Source organism: Cetorhinus maximus, chromosome 2 (assembly GCF_964194155.1).
Source record: "Cetorhinus maximus chromosome 2, sCetMax3.hap1.1, whole genome shotgun sequence".
Lineage (NCBI taxonomy): Eukaryota > Metazoa > Chordata > Chondrichthyes > Lamniformes > Cetorhinidae > Cetorhinus > Cetorhinus maximus.
The window spans coordinates 80,898,688-80,913,674 of NC_135880.1; the positions used below are offsets into that span (position 1 = coordinate 80,898,688).

The 14,987-nt window shown below is 41.2% G+C and overlaps 1 protein-coding gene across 1 annotated transcript in view; it reads left to right on the forward strand.

The window, feature by feature from the left end:
* The first annotated feature begins 1,862 nt into the window (after window positions 1-1,862).
* Window positions 1,863-14,987, forward strand: part of commd10 (COMM domain containing 10) — a 128,387-nt gene continuing 115,262 nt past the window's right edge. The window contains exons 1-3 of the mRNA XM_078566504.1: window positions 1,863-2,054; window positions 6,467-6,557; window positions 12,910-13,020. Of these exons, the coding sequence (XP_078422630.1) occupies window positions 2,026-2,054; window positions 6,467-6,557; window positions 12,910-13,020 (231 nt within the window). The 5' untranslated portion in view covers window positions 1,863-2,025. The remainder of the gene's footprint in view (window positions 2,055-6,466; window positions 6,558-12,909; window positions 13,021-14,987) is intronic.

Below are 14,987 nucleotides of genomic sequence, written 5' to 3' on the forward strand. Positions count from 1 at the left end.
TTTCATCTTCTGTTTTTCATAAAAGTAGAGCATATTAGCCAACAGCCCAGACATGCAAATATATAGTAAATTAAGTCAATACCAGTCTAAAAAGAAAATAAAAACCAGAGACTTAGAGGCAAAGTGAGTAAACTGAAGACAAAGGTCGCAGTCAATGAACAATGCCAGAGGTCAACAAATGGATTAATGGGAATATACAACAAAGGGTGGGTGCCATGTCAATAATCATTCTGTTCATTTAATTCTCAAGATTTACGAATTCTGGATAATATTGAAAGCCTTGCAGTGTTGGGAGGGGCATTCTGGATCATGGTACCATGTTGTTCCCACATTATGCACCTGTAAGAAGTTACAGTGAACCTTTACAAAACACTGGTTCTCCCTCAACTGGAGTATTGTGTCTGCTTCTAAGCACCACACTTTACTAAGGATGTGAATGAATTAGAGAGAGTGCAGAAAAGACTTATGATAATGGTTCCAGAGATGAGGGACTTCAGTTATGTGGATAGGTTGGAGATGTTAGGGTTGTTCTTAAGAAAAAGAGAGATTTGGTTGAGGTGTTCAAAATCATGAGGGGCCAGGACAGAGCAGATAAGGTTCCCATTGGCAGAAGGGTCAAGAACCAGAGGACACTAGAGTGGCCGGACAGTCCAGATTTAGCCACTGTCTGGTACATGATTGCTTCATTTCTGGTATTTTGACCCTTAGTACACTTACTTCAATAAAGCACTGGCAGAGGCTCCCTCCTCTCATGCTTGTTGCTTTTCCAGATGCCTTGATGTAATAGGGATGAAGGAAACAGTTTTTTTCAATACATTTTTCCTGCCCCACCCTGTTTGTCTCTAGGTTGGCACTGAATCGCCGAGCGTGATGACTTCACCCATACACAATGAGGTCTTTCTCATACATGATGATGTCATCCTTGTGCAACCAATGGTGTCCGTATTAGTGTCTTCTGGCGCTGGTCATCCTAGAGGACACAGATTTAAAGTGATTGGCAAAAAGAGCCAAATCGAGGATGATATATTAGCATGGGTAGAGGTGTTAATTAACAGGAATCAGAGAGTTGGGATAAACAGGTCATTTTCAGGATGGCAAAAGGAAATTGGATAATTACCTAAATAGAAAATAATTGCAGAGCCACCAGGAATGCAACAGGGATCACTGCTGCAGTCTCAACTACTTACTATCTATATTAATGACTTGGATGTAGGGACCGACTGTATTGTAGCTAAATTTGCTTACGATACAAAGATAGGAAAAGCAAATTGTGAGGAGGAATTGAATATATTCAAGGCTGAGTTGGGCAGATTTTTGATCGACTAGGGAGTCAGGGTTACGGGGGATAGGCAAGAAAATGGAGTTAAGGTCACAATCAGATAGCCATGATTTTATTGAATGGAGCAGGCTTGATGGGCTGAATGGCTTACTCCTGCTCCCATTTCTTACGATCTGATGATATGTGGGAAAAGTGAATGGTGAGGATCTGAAAATGCATTGTCTAAAAGAGTGTGTTAAAAGCAGATTCAATTACAGAGAAGCAGAGAATTGGACAATTACCTGGATAGAAAAAACATTAGCGGGGCTTTGGGGGAAATGGCACCGGAGTGGCAGTAGTTGAGTTGTTCTTGCAAAGATCTGGCACGTACATGACGGGCCAAATGGCCCTTTCTGTGCTGTAACCATTCTACGATCCTATCTTTAACATGGAGCCCGTCTCTGTTTCTGGACCACTTACACTGACCACTCATTGTTGAGCCTACTCTGCACCGCTTCTCTTTTTGTATGAACCTGAGCCTCCTAGGTTTCCGTCGCTCCTCAGCTGCACAGCTGATTGGTCATGTGATTCTGCAACAGCGAGCGGAACTGAAGGATTAGATGTAAAATAGAACCCGGAGACAGAGCGTTCGGCCGCGGAACCCGGAGACACAGCGTTCGGCCGCGGAACCCGGAGACAGCGAGGGACCCGTTTACCCACGAGCTCGATACACAGAGAGTGACACCTGGTGACAGGTTCCCGATCAGATGGCTGCAATTGTCAAAGAAACCCAGAGGTAAAAGCAAATACAAGTAGAACATTAGAACACTTGTTACTTCAGTGAAAAACTCTGCACTTTACGTATTAAAATCTGCTCTGACGACCATGCTTCTCCTTTACTAAACAACAGCAACTTGCATTTATAGAACGTGGATGAGGGTTTCAGCAGCAGTTTGGCTGGGTCAGAGGCAGATGATGCTATGGAGAGGGAAGTCGGTGGTCTCTGATAGAGAGGCTATGGGGCTGACAGCTCAACTTGGGGTTGAGTAGGATGCCAAGGTTGTGAACTAGTTCAGCCTGAAGCAGGGAGGGAGCTGGAACTGGTATAGAGTTAGTGGCAGGGGCTGAAGGGGATGGTTTTGCTCTTCCCAATATTTCACTGGAGGAAATTGCAGCTTATATAAAATTGGATGTTGAACAAATTGACAACACAGAAGCTGGGGGGAGTGGGGCGTTTCTGGTTATGTGATGGAGAGTGGAATCAAAAGAAGTTTTGGAGGGACAGAGTTTGGTATTGTCATTAAACATGTGGATAGTGATTTCATTCCGGGGAAGATGTTAACAGCCAGCAGAGGCAACGGGGGTGAAGGAAAGTTCCTTTGGTGGGGTGGGATTGAGGCAGGGGCTGCGAATGTAACGATGTGGATGTAGGAAAAGGAGGCATTGCTCTGGCTACAATCAGATATTTCCTAATGGCATCAAGTGAGTGCCATCTCATTGAGCTGGACGATGAAGGAGGGGCATTGGAGGAGGCTGGTATTACAGCTGCTCATGTCCAAGTCTGCGAAGCAATCACCAAGGATGCCAGTGCTGACTTTGGGTAAGAGTATTTGATAAACAAGTAAAACAATAAATGGAAACCCCTGCTAATAGGTTGTTAAAATATTGACTGAAGATTTTCTGAATAGAAAGGTGCATCAGTATTTTCACAAACAATTATTGTCTGGGAATCATAGAAACTTAGAGAGCAGAGGACGCTATTTGGCTTATCATGCCTGTGCGAACTCTTTGAAAGAGTAATCGTGCTTAGTCCATGTCCTCACTTGTTTGTATTCCTGTATTGTTATAATGAAATTTAAACAAAGAAAATTCAGTGGATGAAATCTAATAGGATGAAAGCAAAGAATCACCATTTTGATATATCGCAAAGAGCTTTATTACCATATGATCCATCGTGGCCTCCTCCTGAGGTCCCCAGCATCTTCAGTCTTCAGCCAATTTAGTTCACCCCATGTGATATCAAGAAATGGCTGAAGGCATTGGATACTGTAAAGGCTATGGGCCCTGACAACATTCCAGCAATAGTACTGAAGATGGGTCTCCAGAACTAGCCGTGCCCCTAACCAAGCTGTCCTGGTACAGCTATAATGCTGACATCTACCCGGCAATGTAGAAAATTGCCCAGGTAATTCCACATAAAGTGGGACAAATCCAACCCAACCAGTTACCATCCCATCAGTCTACTCTCGATCATCAGTAAAGTAATGGAAGGGGTCGCTGAGAGTGCTATCAAAAGGCACTTACACAGCAATAACCTGTTCACAGATGCCCAGTTTTGTTCCGCTGGCCAACTCAGCTCCTGACCTCAATACGGCCTTAGTCCAAACATGGACAAAAGAGCTGAACTCCAGAGATGATGTGAGAGTGACTGCCCTTGACATCAAGGCAACATTTGATCTCATGTGGCATCAAGGAGCCCTAGCAAAACTGGGATCAATGGGAATAAGGGGGAAACTCTCCATTGGTTGGAGTCAGTGGTTGTTGGAGGTCAATCATCTCAGTTCCAGGGCTTTACAGCAGGAGTACCTCAGGTTAGTGTCCTAAGCCCAACCATCTTCAGCTGCTTCATCAACGACCTTCCCTCTTTCATAAAGTCAGAAGTGGGGATGTTTGTGGATAATTGCACAATGTTCAGCACCATTTGCAAATTCTCAGATACTGAAGCAGCCCTTGCCCACATGGAGCAAGACCTGGACAATACCAGGCTTGGGCTAATAAATGTCAAGTAACATTCACGCCAAACAGGTGCCAGGCAATGATCATCTCCTACAAGAGAGAATCTAGTCATCTCCCCTTGACATTCAATGGCATTACCATTGCTGAATCCCCCACTAGCAACATCTTGGGGGTTACCACTGACCAGAAACTGAACAGGACCAGCCATATAAATACTGTGGTTACAAGAATAGGTCTGAGGCTGCGAATTCTGTGGCAAGTAACTCACCTCCTTACTTGCCAAAACCTGTCCACCATCTACGAGGCACAAGTCAGGAGTGCAATGGAATACTCTCCGCTTGCCTGGATGTGTGCAGCCCCAGCAATGCTCAAGAAGCTTGACGCATTCCAGGACAAAGCAACCCCCTTGATTGGCACCCCATCCACCACCTTCAATATTCAGTCCCTCCACCACCAATGCTTAGTGACAGCAGTGTGTACTATCTACAAGATGCATTGCAGAATCTCACCCAGGCTCTTTCCAAACCTGTGATCTCTACCACCTAGAGGTTCAACTACCATGGATGAATGGGAACAACACTGCCTGTAAGTTCCCCTCCGAGCAATACACCATCCTGACTCGGAACTATATTACAGTTCCTTCACTGTCACTGGGTCAAAATCCTGAAACTCCCAAACATCACTGTGGAAAACGATATAGATGGTTTGGTGGAGTGGGCGGTAATGTAGCAGATGGATTTTAACATAGAGAAATGTGAGGTCATACACTTAGGGAGGTCAAACAGTTACAGGGATTACACAATAAATGGGAATATACTAAGAGGGGTAGATGAAGTGAGAGATCTTGGCGTACAAGTACACAGATCCCTGAAGGCAGCAGTTCAAGTAGACAAGGTTGTAAAGAAGGATATGGAATGCTCTCCTTCATTGGCAGAGGTATAGAATATAAAAGTAAGGATATAATGTTGGAATTGTATAAAACACTGGTGAGGCCACTACTGGAGTATTGTGTGCAGTTCTGGTCACCACATTACAGGAAGGACGTAATAGCTCTGGAGAGAGTGCAGAGGAGGTTTACAAGAATGTTGCCAGGGTTAGAAAATAGTAGCTATGAGGAGAGATTGGATAGGTTGGGGTTATTTTCCTTAGAACAAAGAAGGCTGAGAGGTGACTTGATTGAGGTGTATAAAATTATGAGGGAAATAGATAGAGTGGACAGGATAAAATTGTTTCCCTCGATGGAGAATTCTAGAACCAGGGGACATAGATTCAAGATAAGTGGCAGAAGGTGTAGGGGGGACATGAGGAAGAACTTTTTTACACAGAGGGTAGTGGGTGTCTGGAATTCACTGCCCAAGTTGGTGGTAGAAGCAGAAACTTTAAACTCTTTTAAAAAGTACCTGGATCTGCACCTAAAGTGCTGTAAGCTGCAGGGCTATGGGCCGGGTGCAGGAAGGTGGGATTAGAAAGGGCACCTCGGTGTCCTCGGGCTGGCATGGACAAGATGGGTCAAATGGCCTCCTGTGCTGTAATTTTTCTATGGTTCTATGTACCTGCAACACATGGACTGCAGCACTTCAAGAAGGCAGCCCACCACCACCTTTTTAAGGGCAATTAGGGATGGGCAATAAATTCTGGCCTCACCAAGGCCATCCACATCCTGTGAAAGGATTTTTAAAAAGCCTCATGGTGAGGGATATGTGAAATTTTGGTATGCTACCTAGTTTGATGAGCATCTAGCCTGACACACACTTAACCAGAGAAGCTGAATTCCCTCTATTTTCATTAAAATAAATAATTACAAACTTAATTTATTCAGTTATTTGAATCCCTTGCTAGTTTTGAATATGACATATAATATCATTATTCTATCTCTCCCTTGACAACTGTCAAAGAAACTTGGGAGTAAAATTAAATGCTTGAACTCCAGTTCTCAGGCTCACTTGGTGCTCAGGTTAGATTAATTAAGGACTCCTGAAACATGCTGTTTCACCATGATTTGGATTGATGTTCACTGTTTTTTTTAAGGGCAATATATAGCATTGTATTTCCTGAGAATACCCCAAGTGCTTCACAGCCAATGACTCACTTTTTGAATTGTAGTCACAGTTGTGATGTAGAGAAATACAACAGCCAGGAAGATAGACAAACAATAAATAACTAGCCAGATACTAAAGTTGATTGAGGGAGAAATGTTTGGCAGACGCTGGGAGAACTCCTGGTTCCTGTTTGAATATTGCTGTAAACACCAATCTTTCATGTCCTGATCAGGAACTTCAGTTTAATGGGGTATCGAAAAATGACATCTCAGAAAATGCAGTGCCTTGTCAAATTGCACCATTGAAAGTACCATATTTCCCTAATGTTGGCTGAGCTGAAGCTTTAGCCTGAATTTTGTGCTCAAATCTGCCTTTTAAAACTATATAGAAACTGAGTATAGTTACCTGTCTGACTCATTTTCTTTTTGAACAGCATAAAGCAAGCTGTAATATTAATCAATGGAATTGATGCTGGTAAATTTCCACGACTGCTGTCTCGCATCCTTCAGAAACTTCACTTGAAGGTACTTGATGGAAAACATGTTTATTTTATATATGACAACAGGGTATCTAAATGAAACAACTAAATTAGATTGCCACCATTATGTGTATTGTTGATGTTTTGAGAAGTATTGGACCTCTTTACAAAAGTAACCCTATTGTATGCTGCCTGGTTTAATTTGGCGAACATACATTCATCTTGCTGGCACAATGGATGTTTTTATTAAAAACCCTGACCTTTCTGAGTTTGGGACAGACGACCTTTCTCTTCTTTGTTAGTTGGAACTGTGATTTCATGTGCAAAGCCCAGCATTCTCACGCATAGTCAATTTAAACATTTAATTAAACCAGACTTATTTTCTTATGTATGTTGATCAGCAAATAATGCTTCTACCCTATAATAAAAACAGAAAACACTGGAAAACATAGGAATAGGAGTAGGCCATTTAGCCCCTCAAGCCTGTTCTGCCCACCATTCAGTGACTGATCTGTGACCTAACTCTATACACTCACCATTGTCCCATAATACCGTAATATCTTTAGTTGACAACCTAGCAATCTCAGTCTGAAAATTAACAACTGGCCTTGCATCAGTTGCTGTTTGTCCCTTCTGCTTGAAGAAGTCTTTCCTAATTTTACTCATGAAAGGTCTAGCTCTAATTTTACAGTATATGTTTCCCAGTCCTACGTTCCCCAAATAGCAAAAATAGCTTCTTTTTATCTACCCTAACTGTTTTCCTTAATATTTTGAAAACTGATTAAACTACCTTCAGGGAATGCAATCCTAGTTTATTTAATCCCTCCTTACAAATATTCAATGACCCCGTCTCCACCACCCCCTGAAGCAGAGAGTTCCAAAGTCGCGCAACCCTCTGAGAGAAAAAAAGTTCTCCTCATCTCTGTCCTAAATGGGTGACCCGTCATTTTAAAACAGTGCCTCCTAGTTCTGGACTCACCCACAAGAGGAGACATCCTTTCCATGTACACCTTGTCAAGACCATTCAGGATCTTATATACTTCAGTCAAGTCAGCTCTCATTCTTTAACTACAAGTCCAGTCTGTCCAATCTTTCCTCATAAGACAATCTACTCACTCCAGGTATCAATCCAATAAGCCTCATCTGAACTGCCTCCACTGCATTTACATCCTTCATTCAATAAGGAGATCAAAACTGCACACCATATTCAAGATGTGGTTTCACTAATGTCCTGCATAACTGAAGCAAAACATCCTTACTTTTATGTTCAATTCCTCTTGTAACAAAGGAAAGCAATCCATTAGCTTTCTTAATTCATTGCTGTACCCACATACTAACTTTTTGTGACTCATGCACGAGAACACCTAGATCCCTCTGCACCTTGGAATTCTGCAGTTGTTTAAGTAATACTCAACCTTCTTATTCTTCCTGCCAAAGTGAACAACTTTTCCCACATTATACTCCATTTGCCAGATTTTTACCCACTCACTCAATCTGTCTATATCTGTCTGTAACTTCCTTATGTCCTCTTCACAACTTGCTTTCCTACCTATCGTTGTGTCATCGGCAAATTTAGCTACCATGCCTTTGCTCCCCTCATCGGAGTCATTGATGTAAATTGTAAAGAGTTGAGGCCCCAGCACAGACCCCTGTGGGACTTCACTATTGCATCCTGCCAATCAGACAGACCCATTTGTGCATATTTTCTGTTTTCTGCCAGCCAGCCAATCTTCTATCCATGTTAATATGTTACCCCCTACACCATGAGCTTTTATTTTCCGCAGTAAGTTTTGATGATGCACCTTATCTAATGCCTTCTGGAAATCCAGGTACAGTATGTCTACAGATTCCCCTTTATCCACCATACATGTTACACCTTCAAAAAACTGTACCAAATTGGTTAATCATGATTCCCCTTTCACAAAACCATACTGACTCTTACCTTGAATTTTTCTAAGTGCCCAGCTATAGCCTCTTTAATGATCGATCCTAACACTTTCCCCGTGACAGATGTCAAGCTAACTGGCCTATAGTTTCCAGTTTTCTGCCTCCCTCCCTTCTTGAATAGAGGGCTTATATGTGCTACTTTCCAGTGTGATAGAACTTTTCCAGAAGCTAGCGAATTTTGGAAAATTAGCATCTACTATCTCGTTAGCCACCTCTTTTAAGTCCCTAATTTTTCTTTTGAATTGAATTCAATGCTGCCATGGTGGGATTTGAACCCATGACCCCAGAGCATTAACCTGGGTCTCTGGATTACTAGTCCAGTGACATTACCACTATGTACCGTTTTACCCATATTGGTTTCAATGACATGGGTAGAGAGAAAGATCAGATCTTGCTGTCAGATTTCAGGGACCTAGGGGCCATTCCTTCACTGTCGCTGAGTCAAAATCATGGAACTCCCTCCCTAACAGCACTGCGGGCGTACTGGACTGCAGCAGCTCGCCACCACTTTCTCGAGGGCAATTAGGGATGGGCAATAAATGCTGGCCTAGCCAGTGCCACCCACATCCCATGAATGAATAAAAAAAACTAGCAAGGAGAACCTCAAAGTAATCTCTGATTACTCCCAATGCCATGTGCTAGTGAGTACAGAAATAGAATAGAGCAGATGAATGCGTGGATGGAGAGATGATACTGGCAGGAGGGCTTTAGATGCCTGGGCACTGCGACAAATTCTGGAGGAGGTGGCATCCATACAGGCTGGGCTTGTGGTACCTCTACGGAACAGGGACCAATGTCCTCATGGGGTGACGTGCTAGTGATGTTGCACAGGATTTAAACTAATTTAACAGGGATGAGAACTGGGATGTAACATTAGAAAGGAAAAACAAGGTGTATAAATGATTGGAAGAGGCAGATAGCATGAAGTAAGAAATAGTACAGTATTAGCCAGGGTCAGACTTAATTAAAAAACTAAATTATGTTTGCAGTTCACATATTGTGAATGTATGGAGTGTATGGTAAATAAGATTGGTGAGCTGCAAGCACTGATAGCCAAGTGGAGTATGATGTGGCAGTAATAGAGACCTGCCTCAAAATTACAGAGAAGTGCAAGAACTATCCTCCTCCTCCGGGTACCATGCCCTAAGAGGGTGTTGGTGCCCATGGACTTCATTGGATTGGTCCATGATTGCTTTGCAAAGTACTGCAGTGATTTGCCGTTGTCTTCTGCAGTGTGGCTGACAAGGAAACTCTCCCACTCTTACTGCCTGCTGTCAGGCGTATTGGAAAGATTTGGAGTCTGTTGATCAACCTGTTTCACCATGTTATGATTGCATCTTCCACGGCCATCAATTCCTGAAGTGAGACTTGAACCCAGTACTTTTGGCCCAGAGATAGAGACGCTACCACTGTGCCACAAGTCCTCCCTGCAAGAACTATTGGTTGTAATGAGGGACTTTATTAATATTGCATTCAATATTAGGATAACTAGTAAAAAGGGCAGAAATGAGGAAGAGTTTCTGAAGTAAGTTCAGGAGAATTTTTGGATCTATGCGTTTCCGACCCAATGAGGAAAGAGGCATTGCTGGATCTGGTTCTGCAGAATGAGATAGTTTAAGTGGATAAAGTGTCAGTAAAGGAACATTTGTGGTTGGGGAAGCGATTATAGTACCATAAGGTTTAGGTTAGCTATGGAAAAGGACAAGGAGAAACCCATAGTAAAAATACCTAAACTGAGGAAGGGCCAATTTCAGTGGGGTTATAACAGATTTGGCCCAGGTAAATTGCAATCAGAGATTGGCAGACAAATCTGTAGTGGAAAAATAGGCTACCTTTAAAGAGGAGATAGTTCAGGTACTGTCAAGGTACATCCCTAAGGAGGGGAAAAGTAGGACAAATAAAGCCAGAGCTCCCTGGATAACAAAAGAGATAGACACTAAGATGAAACAGCAAAAGGGTGCGTATGATAGATGTCAGGCTGATAATACAAGTGAAGTAGGCTGCATATTGAAAGTTCAGAGGGAAAATGAAAAAAAGAAATGAGATGCAAAGAGACACTATGAGAAGAAACTGGCAGCTAACATTAAAGGGAATCCAAAAGTCTGCCAAAGCCATATAAACAGTAAAAGGAGAGGTGGGGCTGGGTGGGGACTCAAAAATGGATTTATGCACGAGACAGAGGACATGGCTGAGGTACTAAATGAGCACTTTTTATATGTCTTTTACTGAGCAAGAAGATGCTGTTAAAGTCATAGTGAAAGAGCAAGTCGTTGAGAGGCTTGATGGGTTACAAATTGATAAAGGGGAGATATTAGAAAGGCTGGCTCTGCTTAAAGTTGATAAGTCACCAGGACTGGATGAGATAAAACCAAGGATAATCAGGGAAGTATGGGTGGGAATTGCAGAGGCACCAGCCATTATCTTCCAATCCTCCTTAGATACGGTGCCAGTGTACTGGATAATTGCATACGTAACACCCTTCTTTAAAAAAGGGCGCACTGATAAACCCAGCAATATAGTCCAGTCAGTTTAACCTCAGTAGTGGGAAAGGTTTTAGAAATTGCAATCTCAGGTAAAATTAACAATCTCTTGGGATAAATGTGGATTAATTAAGGCAGAGTTTCAAAATGGAATCAGATAATTACCTGAAGAGAGAAAATTTGCAGGATTACAGGGAAAGGGTGAGGGAATGGAGCTAAGTCGCTCTTGCAGAGAGCTGGCAGGGACATGACAGGATGAATGCCCTCCTGTGCCATATCCATTCTGTGATTCTAACCCTTGGAGTCCAGGTGTCATTCTCATAAATCCCTTAGGCCAATATGTCCTTCCTAGGGAATGGTGCCCAGAAATGCTCGCAGTACTCGAGTCTAGTTCTAACCTGTGCTCTGTGTGGCTGAAGCATAACTTCTACCTCCTTGCATTCTATTCTTTTAGATATAAAAGCCAGCGTTCCATTAGTCTTTTTAATTATTTTCTGTACCTGTTCATGATGTATGCACTTGGACCCCAAAGTCTCTTTGGATCTCCATTGTTTCTAGCTTCTTCCCATTGAGAAAGTATCCCGTTATATCCTTTTCATGTTCAAAGTGTTGGGAAAATTGCAGAAAATGACGTTCAACTGGGGTCCCGATGTGTTTCCATCTTCTTCCATTTTCCTAGGAGCGGGTTGGGAGTGAAATCTGAAACAGTCATGTCTGAGGTGGGGAACCATTTAAGGCAATTAAAAATGGCAATTAAAAGCCATTTTCCAATTGCAATGCCTCTTTCCCAGCAGCTGATCTTTTAAATACTGATCCTTCATTAGCGCTTCTGATGCTTCATCCCACCTGCTGTCTCTAATTGGGCAGCAATCCTGGAGACAGGCTCTTAATTTGTTGACTCCTGGAAAGAGTAACTGGAGGGCTCAGTGCTTGGAGGCTCTGGTTCCTGATGCAAAATGACCCCATTGTGTCGCCTGAGACTAAGGAGACAAAGATTCCACTTATGTTCAGCTAATTTCCTAACCAGGTCAGTCATTTGCCTTCAGTCCCATGGGCTTCAACTTTAGCTAACAGTCTTTTTTGATGGACTTTCTCAAGTGCCTTCTGGAAGTAATAAATAGCATTATTAGACATTCCCCTATCCACTTACACTAGCTACCTCTTTCAAAAAAACAATTCCATCTGGTTTATCATCCCTTTTTTCAAATCCATGCTGACTGTCTCTGATCAATTAAAAATTTTCAAGGTGTTCAGCCACCCTATCCTTAATTATAGACTCTCTAATTTTCTGACAACAGATGTTAGGCTAACTGGTCCATAATTCCCCAGTTCTCTCTGTTACCTTTCTTAAATAGCAAAGTGACATGCAGAGTTTTCCAATCTAAAGGAACTATTCCCGAATTGAGAGAACTTTGGAAGCTTGTCGTTAGGACAACTCCAATGTTTTCACCTACTACTTTTCAAACTTTGAATTGGAAACCTGGCCTTGGGGGTTTGTTGTTTAGTGCCATTCATTATTACTGTTATTTTGTTTATGTTAATTTTGTCGAGGCCCTGCCCCTGATTGAATAATAGTTTCCTTGAGATGCATGGCTTGCTAACCTCATCCTCTACTGTAAATTTTCTAATTTCATTTTGTTTGGCATTTTACTTTTCATTGGTATACATGTTTATTTTGCACTTGGAATGTAACTAAAAATTAAAATCAACTTAAATGTAGAGTAAGTGAAAATTGGTCTGGTCTCAAACTGGCAATTTACAGCAAAGGACCTCTAAACTGGCAGTCTGTTTAAAATGTTGTTTAAAGCCTTATCTTGGTTTGGATAAAAGTTAACTTTATAAGAGCATTCTTGGAATGTAATGAGCTAGTATTCAAAACTAACGAATTATTTCTACAATTTACTGCTATCTTTTTACAGTGCTGATTAGAACCTCTTGTATCAGTACAGTACTAATTAATTATGGTTTTAGGATGAGCATTCATTTAATGAAGAAGAGAAAGAAAAGCTTCAAGTCGCACTTTCTCTGGAAAAACAAGGCCTCCGCTTGGTGCTGGAAACTGTCTCCTTTTTCCTGGAACAGGTAAAATAATGGGAAATTGCCATGCATAAAGATTTGGGTGTGGCCACATTCATTTTCTTGGTTTTGATTAACACTTTCAAAGGCTTGGCAAAAGCATTCCACTGAGTAGTATGGCATTTTATAAAAGTTGTGGAATAGTATAGTAGAAGTTCTTTAAGGGCTTGCTTTTAAAAATGCTAATTTGTTTATTTTGTGGTATATTACATATCTAAAATAGTGGAGTTTGGTTTGTGTAAATTGGCAGTGCACATTGAGCTAGTTAGTGTAAAGTTCTCTGAAGTAGGACAGTAACATTCCGGACAGTGTTTTGAAAAGCTCAAAATTATCTGATACTTTAAAATTAATTATTTCTTGTAAAGTTTACAAGTTCATTGACCACTAACAATTTTTTTCTCCCATATTCTTCTTCCTGTACCACATGCACATGAGTTAGGGACAGTAAACTGAGACAGATTAATGCATGGCTAGAGAAATGGTGCAAGTGGAAAGGTTTCTTACTCCTGAGGCATTGGAACCAACCTTCGGGCAGGAGGTACTTGTCAAAAATAGATGGGTTCCACCTCAACAGGGCTGTTAGAAAAGCTAGGTTTTTCTCCTTTTAGAGCAGAGAAGGTTCAGAAGAGATTTAATAGAGGTATTAAAAATTAGGTACGGTTTTTGATGGTGCACATAGAGGTGCTGTTTTTGTGGCAGAAGGGTTGGCTACAAGCGGATACAGATTTAAGGTAATTGTTAAAAGAACCAGAAGTGAATGAAAAATTTTCTTTTTAACACAACAGATTGTTATGATCTAGCATGTGAGCCTGAAAGGGTGGCGGAAGCAGATGCAATACACTTTCAAAAGGGAAATTGCTAATAGTTGAAGGAGAAAAATTTGTAGGACTATGGGGAAAAGGCAGGGGAATGGAACCAGTTGAATAACTTGTTCAAAGGGCTGGCAGTGCACAATGGGCTGAACGGCCTTCTTACATGCTGTATTTCTCCATGATTCTGTATTTGGTTGCCTTTTGACTTTGTTAGCTTGCCACTTTCTGCAATCAGACCACTGGGGACAGGCAGATCACTCAAAATGTTTTCTGAAATTTTCTTATGAGTAACTGAATTATCTATTGCTCTAAGGGTTTAAAAACTTTTCAAAAAAAAGTTCACTTACATATTATGCAATTCATCCATTGAATTTGCCTTTTAGTGCTTTTATACAAGTTTTTATTTGAAGACTTCAATTTTTCCTAAAACTTTAGGCTTGTTGATTATACATTTGTTGAGACTCTTGAATTTGTCTGAGACGAATTTGGATCATACACCTAATTTCCCAAAATGTATCAATACCATAGTCAGCAGTATTGATGCAATATTTTTCTTCAGCTTCAGCATTTTTTTTCACCAGTAGTCTATCTTTAATTAATATGGAAACAAGAGGGCAAATTTCAAAAGCTTTATTCAAGTTTAATTTATATTGAGCCTGTGTGCAGGGAACAAAAGTCAGATACCTGTTGTAGCTTTTGTTTTGTGCTCTAAAAGTATCAGAACCATGTATTATGATGAGAGATTGATGAGAGTCTCTGTTCTGCCTGATGCTCAGTTTTCAAAAATGAATACACAGGAGGCTCAAAGCGAATAATTTTCACCTATGCTTTTGCTAGTAGGTAAGGCCAGCAAGTTTGTTGGCTTGACTATTCAACTGGCAGTTTTTACAATACAATATATGTTAGCGTGGAAATGAGGCTCAGCCTAGTTAATGCACTTTCCAAAGTTTATAGAACACAAAACATAACTATAATAGGTATATACTCTGTACGCTGTCATTGTTCCTTTTTCTTCTGCACATATGCAACCTGTCTAATTTCCTCCTTTTAAAACAGGCACAGCCTCTGTTTAAAAAGAAAATGCTAAATATAAATTTTATCTTTAATGTTTATCAAAATAATTTTGAAAGCTTTCAGACTGAAACTGCCAGAAACAAGACA